At 46.4% G+C, this 13,795-nt stretch overlaps 1 protein-coding gene across 2 annotated transcripts in view; it reads left to right on the plus strand.

Annotated features, from left to right (window-relative positions):
- EPS8L2 (EPS8 signaling adaptor L2) overlaps positions 1 to 13,795 on the plus strand; it is a 131,058-nt gene that overhangs the window by 70,441 nt on the left and 46,822 nt on the right. For both annotated transcript variants that reach the window (XM_061610018.1, XM_061610019.1), the window contains exons 5-7: positions 10,134 to 10,295; positions 11,671 to 11,820; positions 12,734 to 12,813. In XM_061610018.1, coding sequence (XP_061466002.1) covers positions 10,134 to 10,295; positions 11,671 to 11,820; positions 12,734 to 12,813 — 392 coding nt within the window. The remainder of the gene's footprint in view (positions 1 to 10,133; positions 10,296 to 11,670; positions 11,821 to 12,733; positions 12,814 to 13,795) is intronic.

The following is a 13,795-nucleotide window of genomic DNA, read 5'->3' on the forward strand; positions in this document are numbered from 1 at the left end:
GATTTAGGAGCAGACAGTGCAGCTCCTAAATATACTGGCACTGGGTTTCCCTGTGTTAAGAAATCGAACTCTGGATACATCCTTTGCAAATAAGCAATAAAATTATTGCAGTCACTTCCTCTGAAGAGGAGACTTTACTCCCTCCAGCAACCAGGATGCATTTTGATCCCTATTAATTAAGATTTCTCAGCCATCAGCTGATTTTTCACCTTGAACTTTGATCAAAGTAAATGTGATTGCTGTCAGACTGGCAACTCAGTTAGTTTGATGACTCGGTCACTCGTACATATTGTTCACACACATAGATATGCAACAACTGTCAGTGGATCCACACCTAGCTACGGAATCTTACTCAAAGAGTGCTTATCAATGATTCCTTCTCAACTGGGGGGGAGGTAACTAGCGGGGTACCTGGGCCCAGTGCTCTTCAACATTTTTATTAATGACTGCATTGATCAGGCGGCTGGACAAGATGGCTTTATAGACCCCTTCCACCTCTACTATTCTATGATTCTATGATCTATATTAATCAGTTGATCGATCGATAGATAGGCAGACACATTTACCAAACAGCATTCATTGTAGGTCTTGCTCTCTTTTTGGTATTATGTTTTTGTCAATAAACATAAAAGGTTACATCCAACATTGCATGACCTGCAGGAAGCTCGCACAACAGATCTTTTCCTTCCCCCTCCCCCCTCTCCAGAACATCAGAGGGACTTACCAAACAGTGTGGTCTGTATCTTATGGGTCGGGATGGGGGAGAAATTAAATTCAGTTTGCATTTAAAGCTGAATCAGTCAAATTCACAGATTCTGAACCAATATGAGAACTGAAACAGAGCCATCCTTGAAAATTGGCACTTATTCAGATTTTGCAATGAAGTTCTTCAACCAATATTTACAAAAATGCATTTATTAGGGGAAGATGTGCATAAAAATAAATATATATTATTCCAGAGTTGGCTTCCCTTTTTCCCACCATTGGCTGGGAATCGTAAGATCTCGTCCCTGCTTTATGCCGATGATCTGGTTTTACTCTCTCTGAATAAAATCGGTCTAAAAAGGATGCTCACCAGGCTGGGGAATTTCTGTAAAGAGGAGCACCTGACCATTAACCATTCCAAATCTAAGATTATGATCTTTGGCAAAAAGAGCCCCAAGTCGACCTGGTCTCTGAATGGGCATAAATTAGAGCAGGCACACTCATTCAAATACCTGGGCGTGCATTTCAGCGAGAAACTTTCATGGAAACACCACCTGGTGGCAACTAAACTCTCTTGCTCCAGATCAATCGGCCAAATTAGAAGTTTATTTTATAGCCGAGGTGGGCAACTAATTAACCCCGTGCTTAAAGTCTACATGGCAAAAATCCTACCCCAAATCCTTTATGGGGCTGAACTGTGGGGGGAGTTGGTAAAGCAGGCAGTGGAAGTCCTCCAAAATAAGTTCTTATGGCAGATCTTGGGTTTGCCTCAGGGGGTCCCAACAGCCCATCTGAGAGCGGAGCTTGGCTTACCCTCCCTCGCAGCAAGAATAGACCTAGCACATTTCAGATTCTGGTGGGAACTACTTAGGTTGGATGAATGCTCCTTACCCAAACTTTGTTGGTCGGAGCAACATAAGACCAGGAGATGGGCACACATGATCTGTCGGAAGGCAGAGCTGGGGTCCCAATCCCGGGGAGCTGGATACCGGAGAGTTGGGAGAAGAGTATTCGGATGGATGGCAGAGGGAAGGGGGAGGAACTTCCCCCCTTTGGAGCGAAGACGAAACAGAGGAACTGCCAGTGATAAGGTCGCTTAGCAACGGGGAGCCTGAGCCCTTCCTGGACATTCTCACGCCTCCCCCTCTTTCAGGCTCAGAGCAAGAGGGGAAAGAGGGAGGGCTGCTCACAGCCGAAAAGCGGGGAGGCAGTTTACCATCAGCCCCTCCCCTATCCCCCATCCTGGAATCAGAAACTTCAGAAGAGGAGGGGGTGATGCTTCCCCCCTCACCGCGCACACGCAGACAGCTGAAAAGACAGGAGAGAAGGGGGGGAAGGTGGGCAGTACCTGAGGGGCAGTTAAGGAGGAGCGAAAGATTGCGCGCCCATTTGGCCCCTTCTTAAAGAACAGGCGGGAAGAAGTCCCTTGCTCTGTCAACTTTCTCCCAATGCCGCAGGACCTGTATCCCTGTATTGCTTCATGAGAAAACGCAGTCTTTGTTTGGACATTACGCTAATAAAACACGAATTAACTACAGCCGTTGGTCTGGTTCCTGAGTCACATCCTGGGCCTGACAGCTTGACAGAGCCACCTAAATCACCCTCAACGCTCTCTTCACTTGACTGGGACAAGATGTCAAATGGAGCAGCGGGGCGGACGAACCCCACTTCTGAGACAGAAGAAGTGGAACTCTTGAGGACTAAGGTAGCTGATTTGCAGACGGATGTTCAAGCCCTGCTAGCAGCAGTCAAGGCGCTGAAGACGGATAATCAAACCTTGAAGGCCACGATAGACCAGATGCGAACAGCCCCTCCAGCTGCCGTAGTGAAGGTTCCCATTGGATTGCCCCCAAAATACGCGGGACAAAGTGATCAGTTGGCAATCTTCGTGGCTCAATGTGAGTTATATCTGGATGTCAGGCACACGGAATTTCCAGACGATGGGGCTAAAGTAGCTTTCGTGATTAGCCTCCTGGAGGGAGAAGCTGCAAAATGGGTGACTCCGTATCTCGTGAGAAAGGATACTGTCTTAGGAAGGTACAGAGGATTTATACAGGAGATGACCGAGATGTTTCAAGACCCGCAAAGGGCTGAAACAGTAGCGCGGCAACTAGGCGCTCTGAAGCAAGCTAAAGGGACTGTTTCCGAGTACACTAACGCTTTTAAAATTCTGTCCCAGGAAACTGGTTACAATGACGCCGCCCTGATGTTTATGTACCGGAGTGGATTAAATGCTGAAATCCTGGATGAGTTGGCCAGGACCTCCCCCCCCGCTGACCTACCAGGGCTCATCCGGCTATGCCTACAGATAGATCACCGGATGGAAGGAAGGCGCCTGGAAAGGAAGCAGGAGGTCCCGAGATACTCAGCCTCGGCATCCCGCAACAAGACCCTTCCCACTGCAGGGATGGCAGGTAATGCAACTGAGGGACAGGGAGGGGCTAGGCCAAGACTGTTGGAAGAAGAAAAGGAAAGACGACGCTGGGAACGTTTATGCTTTTATTGTTCAAAGCCGGGCCACGTGGCCAGAGACTGTGGACTGAAAGGGGGGAAAGCCGAGCCGTCGGGAAACTAGAACACCCAGTCCACGTGCAGGCCGGTGGACTGGGGGCAGCGTTGTATAAAGGCCCCCCAACGATCCAACCTCCCTCAAAGGGGGTGTTGGTCTTGCCTATTCGGATTACAACTTCCAGAGGAGTGGTGTTTAATTCCACTGCCTTAATTGACAGTGGAGTCTCCACAAATTTTATTGATGCAAAGTTAGTCAAGCGTCATGGAATTTCCCGGTGGAAACTGGACGCTCCCCTAGCTGTGGAGACTATCGATGGGAGACCCCTGAAGTCAGGAGGGGTGACACAAGCCACGGAGGAAGTGAAACTTCAAATCCCTGGGCACGAAGAGTTCATTTCGCTATACGTGTCAGATCTCTCGAACTTTGAGGTGATTCTGGGAATGCCCTGGCTAGCAAAGCATGAACCCAAAATAAGTTGGAAGGAGGCGGTGGTGTGGTTCATCTCACAGTATTGCCAGGAGAACTGTCAACCTGAAGGAATCAAGAACACCCTAGCGGGGGCAGTGCAAGAGATCGAGCAAGTGACCCTGCCGCCAAAGTATGAAGAATTCAAAGATGTGTTTGATGAAAAAGAGGCAGAGACTTTACCCCCCCACCGCCCTTACGACTGTGCGATTGACCTAGTGCCAGGAGCCAGCATCCCATCAGGGAGAATCTACTCCCTCACAGAGAATGAGAGGGAGGCCCTGAAGGAATTCCTGGATAAAAACCTGAGGCGAGGATTCATACGCCCCTCACAATCCCCTGCTGGAGCGCCACTACTGTTTGTGAAAAAGAAGGGGGGGGAACTCAGACCCTGTAACGACTATCGCACATTGAACCAGATCACCATCCCCAACAGCTACCCGCTGACCCTGATCTCAGAGTTGCTGGACCGACTGCGCTCTGCAAAAATCTTCACGAAGTTGGATTTGAGAGGAGCGTACAATCTGATCAGAATGAAGGAGGGAGATGAATGGAAAACAGGATTCTTGACCGCTTACGGACAGTATGAATACCTGGTCATGCCGTTTGGGCTTTGTGGAAGTCCAGAGATTTTTCAAAAATTCATGAACGACGTGTTTAGAGACTTGTTGGACACGTATGTAATCTGTTACTTAGATGATATCCTGGTGTTCTCAAAGAACCAGGAAGACCACGACCAGCATGTGAAGACGGTGTTGAAGAGACTGAGAGAAAATCACCTGTATGCTAAATTAGAGAAATGTGGATTTGACCTCAAGTCTCTAGACTTCCTTGGATATCGAATCTCAGCGGAAGGCGTGGAGATGGACCCAGGGAAAGTAAGCTGCATATTGGACTGGGGCCAACCTGTCACCAAAAAGGATGTACAACGGTTTTTGGGGTTTGCCAATTATTACAGAAAGTTCATTCCAGGGTTTTCCAAATTAACAGCTCCTCTGACTGACTGTTTAAGGGGGAAGAAGTTTCAATGGACAGAGAACGCCACCGAGGCCTTTGAGGAGCTGAAGAGAAGGTTTGCTACTGAGCCCATTCTGCGCTTTGCTGATCCGAACCGCCCTTTCGTAGTGGAAGCAGATGCTTCAGATTTTGCCATCGGGGGGGTCCTGCTACAATTAGACCAAGAAGGGAAGGAGCTGCACCCCTGTGCGTACTTCTCTCGGAAGTTAAAGCCTGCAGAGAAGAACTACACAGTTTGGGAGAAGGAGCTGCTGGCCATCAAGGACTCTTTTGAAAACTGGAGACAATACCTAGAGGGGACCTCTCATCGAATTGAAGTGCGCTCCGACCACAAGAATCTTGAAAGCCTCCAAACCGCCAGAAAGCTGAACCAGAGACAGATAAGATGGTCCCAGTTCTTCACTAGGTTTAACTTCCACATTACTTACCATGCCCAAGCCAAAAACCAGAGAGCGGATGCCTTATCCAGACAGCCACAATACAAAGAAAGTGAATCCGAGGACCAGCTTCAGTACGTAATCCCGCCAGAGAAATTAACGTTGGGAGTATGCCAGCCTTCATGGGAAGAGGAACTCAAAAAGGCACAACAAGAAGATGCAGACATGCTAAAATATCAGCAGGAGACGGGACAAGGTCAAGACTCAGAAGTAACCTTTCACTGGAGAAATGGACTGTTATGGTTCAAAACCGCCAGATATGTGCCAGAAGGGGAATTAAGGCTCAGAATCCTACGCCAGTGTCATGATTCCATCACAGCGGGACACTTTGGGATTTACAAGACCATTCAGAACGTGGCCAAGGACTTCTGGTGGCCTAAAATGCGTCGGGATATTGAGAGTTATGTAAAGTCCTGCTCTGTCTGTCTGTGGACAAAAACACAAACAGGGATACCAGCAGGACTGTTACAACCGTTGCCTGTCCCACACGAACCCTGGAAGGACCTCTCCATGGATTTTATAACTGATCTACCCAAGTCCCAAGGAATGACAGCCATCTTAGTAGTGGTGGATCTACTTACCAAAATGGCACACTTTCTTCCTTGTGCAGGGGCCTTAGAGGCTAAAGAAACGGCCAAGTTATTCATAAAAGAAGTCTACCGGCTGCATGGATTGCCAAACAGCGTAGTCTCAGACCGAGGAACTCAGTTCACAGCCAAATTTTGGAGAGCAATGTGGAAACAGTTGCAGACGGAATTAAAACTCTCCTCCGCCCATCACCCCCAGACAGATGGGCAGACGGAATGCTTGAACGCCGTTTTGGAAAGATATTTACGAAGTTATGTGTCCTATCAACAGACTGACTGGGTATCATATTTGCATTTTGCAGAGTTTGCCTACAACAATTCTCTGCACTCCAGCACTCAACAAACCCCGTTCTTCGCTAATTATGGATTCCATCCTAAAGTCTTTCCAAGCAGCTCAGAAGGAATGCTGGTACCGGCAGCTGAGAACTTCCTTAAGGAATTGCAAGTGGCGCAACAGACACTGAAACAGCAGTTAAACGAAGCCAAAACGGAGTACAAGCGAGTTGCTGACCTGCACAGGAAGGAGCCCCCCCCCCTTCAACCGGGAGACCAGGTATGGCTGTCCACCCGCTTCCTCCAGATGCCGGGCAAATGTAGAAAATTACAAGACAAGAGGGTGGGTCCTTTCGAAATAGAAACTCAATCCCGTGGCGTACCGACTGAAGCTGCCTGACACGTTTAAAATACATCCTGTGTTCCATCGATCCCTCTTAACGAAAGCCGCCCCTCCCAGTGAGTTACGGCCGGAGGAACCTCCCGGAGCTCCACTCCTGGTAAATGAGCAGCTTGAGTTTGAAGTTGAGGAGATCTTAGATTCCAGGATCAGACGCCACAAGCTGCAGTACTTGATTCACTGGAAAGGCTATGGGGTGGCTGACAGATCATGGGAAGATGCAGCTGATGTGCATGCTCCAGAATTGGTAAAACTTTTCCATCAATGTTTTCCCCACCGTCCCAAGCCAGACAAGGGGAGGGGGGCACAGCCTGGGAGGGGGGATGGTGTCGGAAGGCAGAGCTGGGGTCCCAATCCCGGGGAGCTGGATACCGGAGAGTTGGGAGAAGAGTATTCAGATGGATGGCAGAGGGAAGGGGGAGGAACTTCCCCCCTTTGGAGCGAAGACGAAACAGAGGAACTGCCAGCGATAAGGTCGCTTAGCAACGGGGAGCCTGAGCCCTCCCTGGACATTCTCACGCCTCCCCCTCTTTCAGGCTCAGAGCAAGAGGGGAAAGAGGGAGGGCTGCTCACAGCCGAAAAGCGGGGAGGCAGTTTACCATCAGCTCCTCCCCTATCCCCCATCCTGGAATTGGAAACTTCAGAAGAGGAGGGGGTGATGCTTCCCCCCTCACCGCGCACACGCAGACAGCTGAAAAGACAGGAGAGAAGGGGGGGAAGGCGGGCAGTACCTGAGGGGCAGTTAAGGAGGAGCGAAAGATTGCGCGCCCGTTTGGCCCCTTCTTAAAGAACAGGCGGGAAGAAGTCCCTTGCTCTGTCAACTTTCTCCCAATGCCGCAGGACCTGTATCCCTGTATTGCTTCATGAGAAAACGCAGTCTTTGTTTGGACATTACCCTAATAAAACATGAATTAATTACAGCCGTTGGTCTGGTTCCTGAGTCACATCCTGGGCCTGACATGATCCAAGCAAAATTAGAGACCTATAATCTCTCCATGGGGAAATATCTGAGCCTCAGCCCGCACACGCTCAGAAACTGGGTCTTCGATCACGACGCGAGTCAGGATCGGGCAGTTATTGCAGTAGCCCCTTTCTCCCCCTGGTTTCCCCTAGTCAAACTCAATCATGCTAGACCCTTTTATTTTGAAGTCCTGACGCAAGCCCATCTGTGCAGGACGTTCACGGAACTCAGGTTCCAACTGATGCCCTTGGCCTATCTGGACGGGAGATACCTGGGCATCCCAGTCAAGGAGCGGAGATGCATCTTTGGATGCAACCGGTTAGAGGACATCACCCACTACTTGCTATTCTGCCCCCTACATGAGGACCCAAGAAGGAAATTCCTAGCTTACCATATCCGCTTGCTTATGCGCGCAGGGAAAAGCCCCCGAGATCTGGTTGTTGAATTACTGGCCGATAGCAGTAAACAAACAACAGTTGCAGCAGCCAACTTCGCCTTTGCTGCTAGGAAATTACGGGCGAACCACATTAAGACTTATAACATCTTGTAATCGTTTTAAATTTGTACAAAATTTTTAGCCTTTCGATGTGTATTTGTGTTATGTCGTATTTTGCAAAGGCCTATGGCCATATGCAATAAAGTTTTGTTGTTGTTGTTGAATATATAAGTGAAAATGACATACAAAAATGCATAATAGAAGAAATTGCTTGCAAACATTTGTACATTAGTCGAAACTGCAGACAAAAATGTGTTTATCGGGAAATTTGCACTAAAATGCTGAAGAATTTTCATGAAGTTCATTAATTTTTAAAAAAAATTGCTGCAGAAGTGTGGACAACCAAATTTAAGCTTGGAAAAATGAGAAACTGACACATCCTTCCACCCCTACTTAGGAGTATCACCCAAAACTGGGTGGAGGAATCCAGTAACAGTCCACCCAATTTGTGCTAATTCCTCCTTCCCATTGCAGCCTTATGCAACACAGTTCACAGCCTGCAGTGTTTCATACATCCCTCTGATCCTTTGGAGAGCCTTGGGATGGGAGCAGATGAGGAAGATCCATTGTATAAGCTTGCTTGGCTTCCACTCACACAATGTTGGATACAACCCTAAAATAGTAGCAATCATTAGGGGTATTCACACGTTACTCTGTACCCAGGTAGAAGCCCCCTGTACCTGGGTACAGCTGCTCGTGAGAAAGAGTGTACACTCATTGACTATTACATGTGAATAACTGTACGAGTGTACAGCCCGACTACTTCTGTACCCAGGTACACAGACTGTACACTCGTTGACTGTAACGCGTGAACAGGGCCATTATCTTGCTGTAATGGTCTCTGTGAAGGTGCTGGTTGATGGAGATGGCCTTGCATGTCTGGAAGCCTGGCAGTAGCCTGCAGACTCCCAAGGTATTTGTGTGGCCCATCATCACCAACTGTGACATAGCCCTGAGAATGCCCGCCTTGCTATCAGAGTTTAAGGGTCAACTATATGTTACATTGCACCTGCCTGCAGTGGCATCCCAATGTCTCCCTATCCTGTTGCAATGCAATGAACTGAATGATTTTAGGTATTCAATTATCTAACCTGGTGGGAATATCAGCATCTAGTGGAGAAGCTTCTACCCTTTTCTTTTGGATTTACAAAATTGGTGATGGTGGGGCTGAGTTTAGCCTGATTTGGTGGGCAGAATACAGTGTGGGCTTTATTTGCAAGAATAGGAGGTGGAAGAGTGAGGTGCAGGGCTGAATCCCTAGAGAAGAGTTTGCCAAAATTTGAACAGTCCTAATCTAGGAAGCTGTTCTCTTTGCAGTGGATATCAATGGTATGATTAAGTATAATGGGGAAAAGGTGCATGTGCTCTCTTGCACTTGATTAACGTTTCCCTCTGCTGGCTGATAAAACTACAGAGGGAAGCGTTATGTGATTTTACTGAGCCTAGGAAGATCTGGTAACACTGGCAAACAGAGATAGGTTTATGTGTGTATCCTTGCACTGCAGTGTTGCTTTCTCATGGTGTTTTTATTTATACAAGAGCAGCCTGTTCATGCAAATCCTGAGGTCTAGAGATCATATCATGTTATAAACACCGAATGCTTTCTTAACTAGGACAACAGGTTTAGAGCTGAGCTAGAAATTACTGCAAGTACAATCATGCCTGGCTAGCTTCCTACTGCCTGGAAAAAGCTACATTCCTAGCTCTGGCACAAGCATACAACTATATATAGTGTGGAGAGATGAAACTAAGTATGGATCGCTGCATTGTTTAGGTGTATGCCTAATACTATTTTAAGTGTACACCTACAAATATGACATGTTGAATTTACAAGTGTGTGTTTACAAGCAAGACCACTAGGAGGGAGCCAGTATTGGCCTGCAGGTTCCTGTCAAGCATGCTCAATTGAAAACCCAGGTTTGATGCCATGTAATATGATGAGAAATTGTTGGCTGCTCATGTGCCTGCTGATGAACCATCCCAAAGCATTCATAGGAAGGTAGACCTGTAGGAAACTTTTCTCTCATCTGTTTGTAAAGCACCACAGAATTGGGGGTGACCAGGCAGGCACTTTTATATAGTTGTGTATGGACAGAGTAATCATGTTGATTTTGCTGATAACTACATCTGCTGTGCAGGCAGGTGGGAACCAACATAGTGTCAGCATGAACATAAGTGAACCCTGAATAAAACCCATAAACTCTAGCTCACATGGAATTAAATTGATTTGTGGCCTCCTACTTATTATACTCCCCCCCGCATTTGTTTTTTCTCTTTTAGCATTTAGCTACCTTCATCATGGATAAGAGTGAGGCCATTGTAACAGTGGATGATGCTATCAGAAAACTCAAACAGCTAAACTCCAAAGAGAAGATCTGGGCACAAGAGATGCTGTTGCAGGTGAATGACAAATCCATTCGACTGCTGGACTGCGAAACTCGGGTAAGCAGCAAAACTCTTTTAGATGCAGATGGCTGAAGAGTAATATTTAATGTAAATTTTTAATTAATTAAAGGAATGCTGTTTCCCAATTAGCTGAATAATTGCAACAGACTTTTTAAAGGGCATTAAGATGAGCTGAATCAGTGTTAAAAACAATCACAACGAAAGCAGAAAGGCTGACTGATTCCACCCTGTGTACATGTGAGACATGTACAGTGGCTGTGTTGTTTGCATGGATGGGTACTAGTGGGTAGGACTAATCTAATCAAGCCATAAGAGTGATGAACTAAATTAACCATTAATGGAAATACATGCTGCTCTCTGTGTTGTGCCAGTAAAGACAGCTTGCTTGCATTACAGGAGCACCAAGAGACCTAGACCAGATTTAGAGCCTTGCGGGGAAATACATTGTTGGAAAGATGTGAAGAACTTAAGAATGTACAAGGAGCTTGTTGGATCAGGCCAGTGGCCCATCTAGTCCAGCATCCTGTTCTCACAGTGGCCAACCAGATGCCTGTGGGAAGCCCACAAGCAGGACCTGAGTGCAAGGGCACTCTCCCCTCCTGCGGTTTCCACCAACTGGTATGCAGAAGCCTCCAACAGTGACGGTAGAACATAGCCATTGATAGCCTTATCCTCCATTTTAATATTGCAGAGGATCTGCAACAGAAACTTCAGGGTACTAACCCTATTTTCCAGATAGGAACTGAGAAAAATAGAGTTCTGTAGCTGCAAAGCCAAGAATAAAACGCTCAAGTTCTGTTAAGGTAAGCTAAAGATGAAAGCAATTAAATCATCAGGAGCATGCCTATTTCTATGAAGGCATGGAAGAGCTGTATCTGAATGAATAAGGCATGTAATCAGCTGCTAGTGAAACATGTAAACTGGAGGATCTCTCACAAGACTCTTCGTTGATTTTGCTGCAACAGACTAACATGGCTACCCCTCTGGAAACTGTTTCTGTAGTTCTGCAGATCCTATTTCTGGCTGGGATCTGAGAATGTATTACTAATGCACACAGAGATGTATACTTGTCTTTGCAAACATAGAAACGACATGTCTTTAAAAGATCATGTTTCTACATGATACTCAGATTTATAGCAAGGGAGTAGGTAATACAAGGAATTTTTGTTAGCTTCCTTGCAAAAACTTTGCCTCCCTTTTCCATCAGCCTCTGCTAAGAAATGCCCAGAAAGTACACCTGTGCCAGCAACAATGTTGTGCATCTGCCTTTATGTGATTGTAGCTGCTCATGGATTTAAAGTACAGTGAGGGCATCAAATGCCATAATGTTCACCATCTTTTTCCTGAAACGGTTATTACAATGAGTAAAATGTTTCTAAATATCAACCCCCCCCTTGCCTTTGCCTTTTAGGAAGAACTAGAGGATTTCCTTCTGCCAACAGTCCAACTCTGCCAAACTGTGCTGAATCAGATGCGGTACTCATCCATACTCCTGCTGGTGTGTCAAGACTCGGAGCAGCACAAGCCTGACATTCACTTCTTTAACTGTGATGAGGTGGAGGTAAATGAAGTGGTGGGGTGGGGAGCAAAACAGTGTCTTGTAAGCAGAGTTTTCAGTAGCTTGGGGGTGAAAACTAAAAATGTTGGTGTGACAAGTGCAAACATGCAAATCAAAGGCCCCATCAGGACCATGCACTAGCCTTGCATAGACACTCCAGCAGAAAAAACCATACAGAGAACTCTGAACGGCAGCCTAGGACTACTGTCCAAAGGGTCCCGCAAAGTTTTTGTAGGACTGAACTGAAAGTTTATCTTTGCAACCGCATCTGCAATTGTTATTTCCAGTCTATTTGTAGCTGTAATATTTCTGATATACAAGGTGGGAAGCATTTGTCTTTTTTTGTATAATATAAATGATCTTAATCAGGAACATGTTGTGGGGAGTTTGTGAGGAGACTGGGCTTATCTGGATCCACCGTTCGGAAACAGAGGTCCTTTGCTAGCCTTCCAACACTCCAGTTTCCCATCTTCTACATCCATTTATTGTAAGCACTCTAAAACTTTGAGGCTTTACAGCATTCCATTACATGAGACTTGAGGAATCCTCACTTCAAATTCTGAAGAAGTACTCTGTGAAATTGCAACGCTCACCAAGAGACAGTAATTCAATAAAAATATTCCCTATTCCTGTGTGCTTGTCCTTTTTGCTAAATAACAGCAACAAAAAGTATGCATTATGTCAGATATGGTTGGGCTCCACCTCACATTAACCCCGGCTAGCATGGCCAATAGTCAGGGATGATGGGAGTTGCAGTCCAACAGTATCTGGAGGGCTACGAGATTATCCTCCCCCCCTTATACGAGGGGAAACGTGTTAATGCAGCATGAGGCAGTTTCATATGCATTCTTACATTTCTATCTTTTCTGCCATGAGCCATTTCTTGTCTTGAGACCAAACTGATCTTGTGTTTTAGGCAGAGATGGTACATGAGGACATAGAAAGTGCACTTGCTGACCATAAGTTTGGAAAGAAGATACGGCCGCAAACACTCAAGTAAGTGGCTGATATAGACAGGCAGACTCTAGCGTGCAGACTAAGAAGAAGCTTCACTTGCCCTATTGTACAGAAATCACAAGGTTCATGATCCACCCTCTGTTTAATTTCCTACGCATTTTAAGTTATTGAAGTTTTAGGTGTGTACCTTGGATACGATTACAGGTTAGCAAAATTGTGCACAGCCTTGTGAGATTTTGAACAACTTGAATGAGGGTAGAGAAATAAGTTTGGCATGGTGTAGAGTTCCTCTAGTAACACAAACTGTTGTTTGTCCCAGGTCTTTATATATATATATATATATATATATGTATATAATATATATACACACACACACACTAAAATCTAAGGAACCTGACTCATCTTGATGGGTCCCATTTACAGATAAAATATTCAGAAGATATTAGGATGAGCTGTATTATATAGCACAGCAATTTCTCTATTGACTTCAAACTAAACCAAATTCATAGTTCCCCCCCCTTTCTTTCACTGCCTGGAAGTGGGAGGCTTCTCTAAGGGGCTAATGCCCCTACTGCCATCTTGGTTGATAGCATGAATGCACAGTAAGCTACATGCATGAACATGCCTGCCATCAACCAAGATGGCGGTAGGGGCATCAGCCCCTTAAAGAAGTCTCTGCTGCCATCTTGGTTGATGGTAGCCTTGCGTGTGCAGCAGCGAAGACAAGAGAGAGGTAGGTGGAATGAGCAAGTGGGCAGGCATCCTGGAAGCTCCCTCCTTGCGATCCGCGGCATGGATCCTGACACGGATTGCAGAAGGGGAGCACTACTTTCCTACCCAAATGATGGGCCCTTCAGGGGCCCCTCTGGGCCACAGGGCCCTTGGCGAGGGCCCAGTCTGGCTGCCCTTTAATGCCAGCCCTGATGAAGAGACCCTACACTTCTGAATTTGCCACTACAATACTGACAATTAGCAACTTAATTTGCACACTATATGTGACTTGCAGAATTCAATATCTCTT

This window comes from Rhineura floridana, chromosome 2 (assembly GCF_030035675.1).
Source record: "Rhineura floridana isolate rRhiFlo1 chromosome 2, rRhiFlo1.hap2, whole genome shotgun sequence".
Classification (NCBI taxonomy): domain Eukaryota; kingdom Metazoa; phylum Chordata; class Lepidosauria; order Squamata; family Rhineuridae; genus Rhineura; species Rhineura floridana.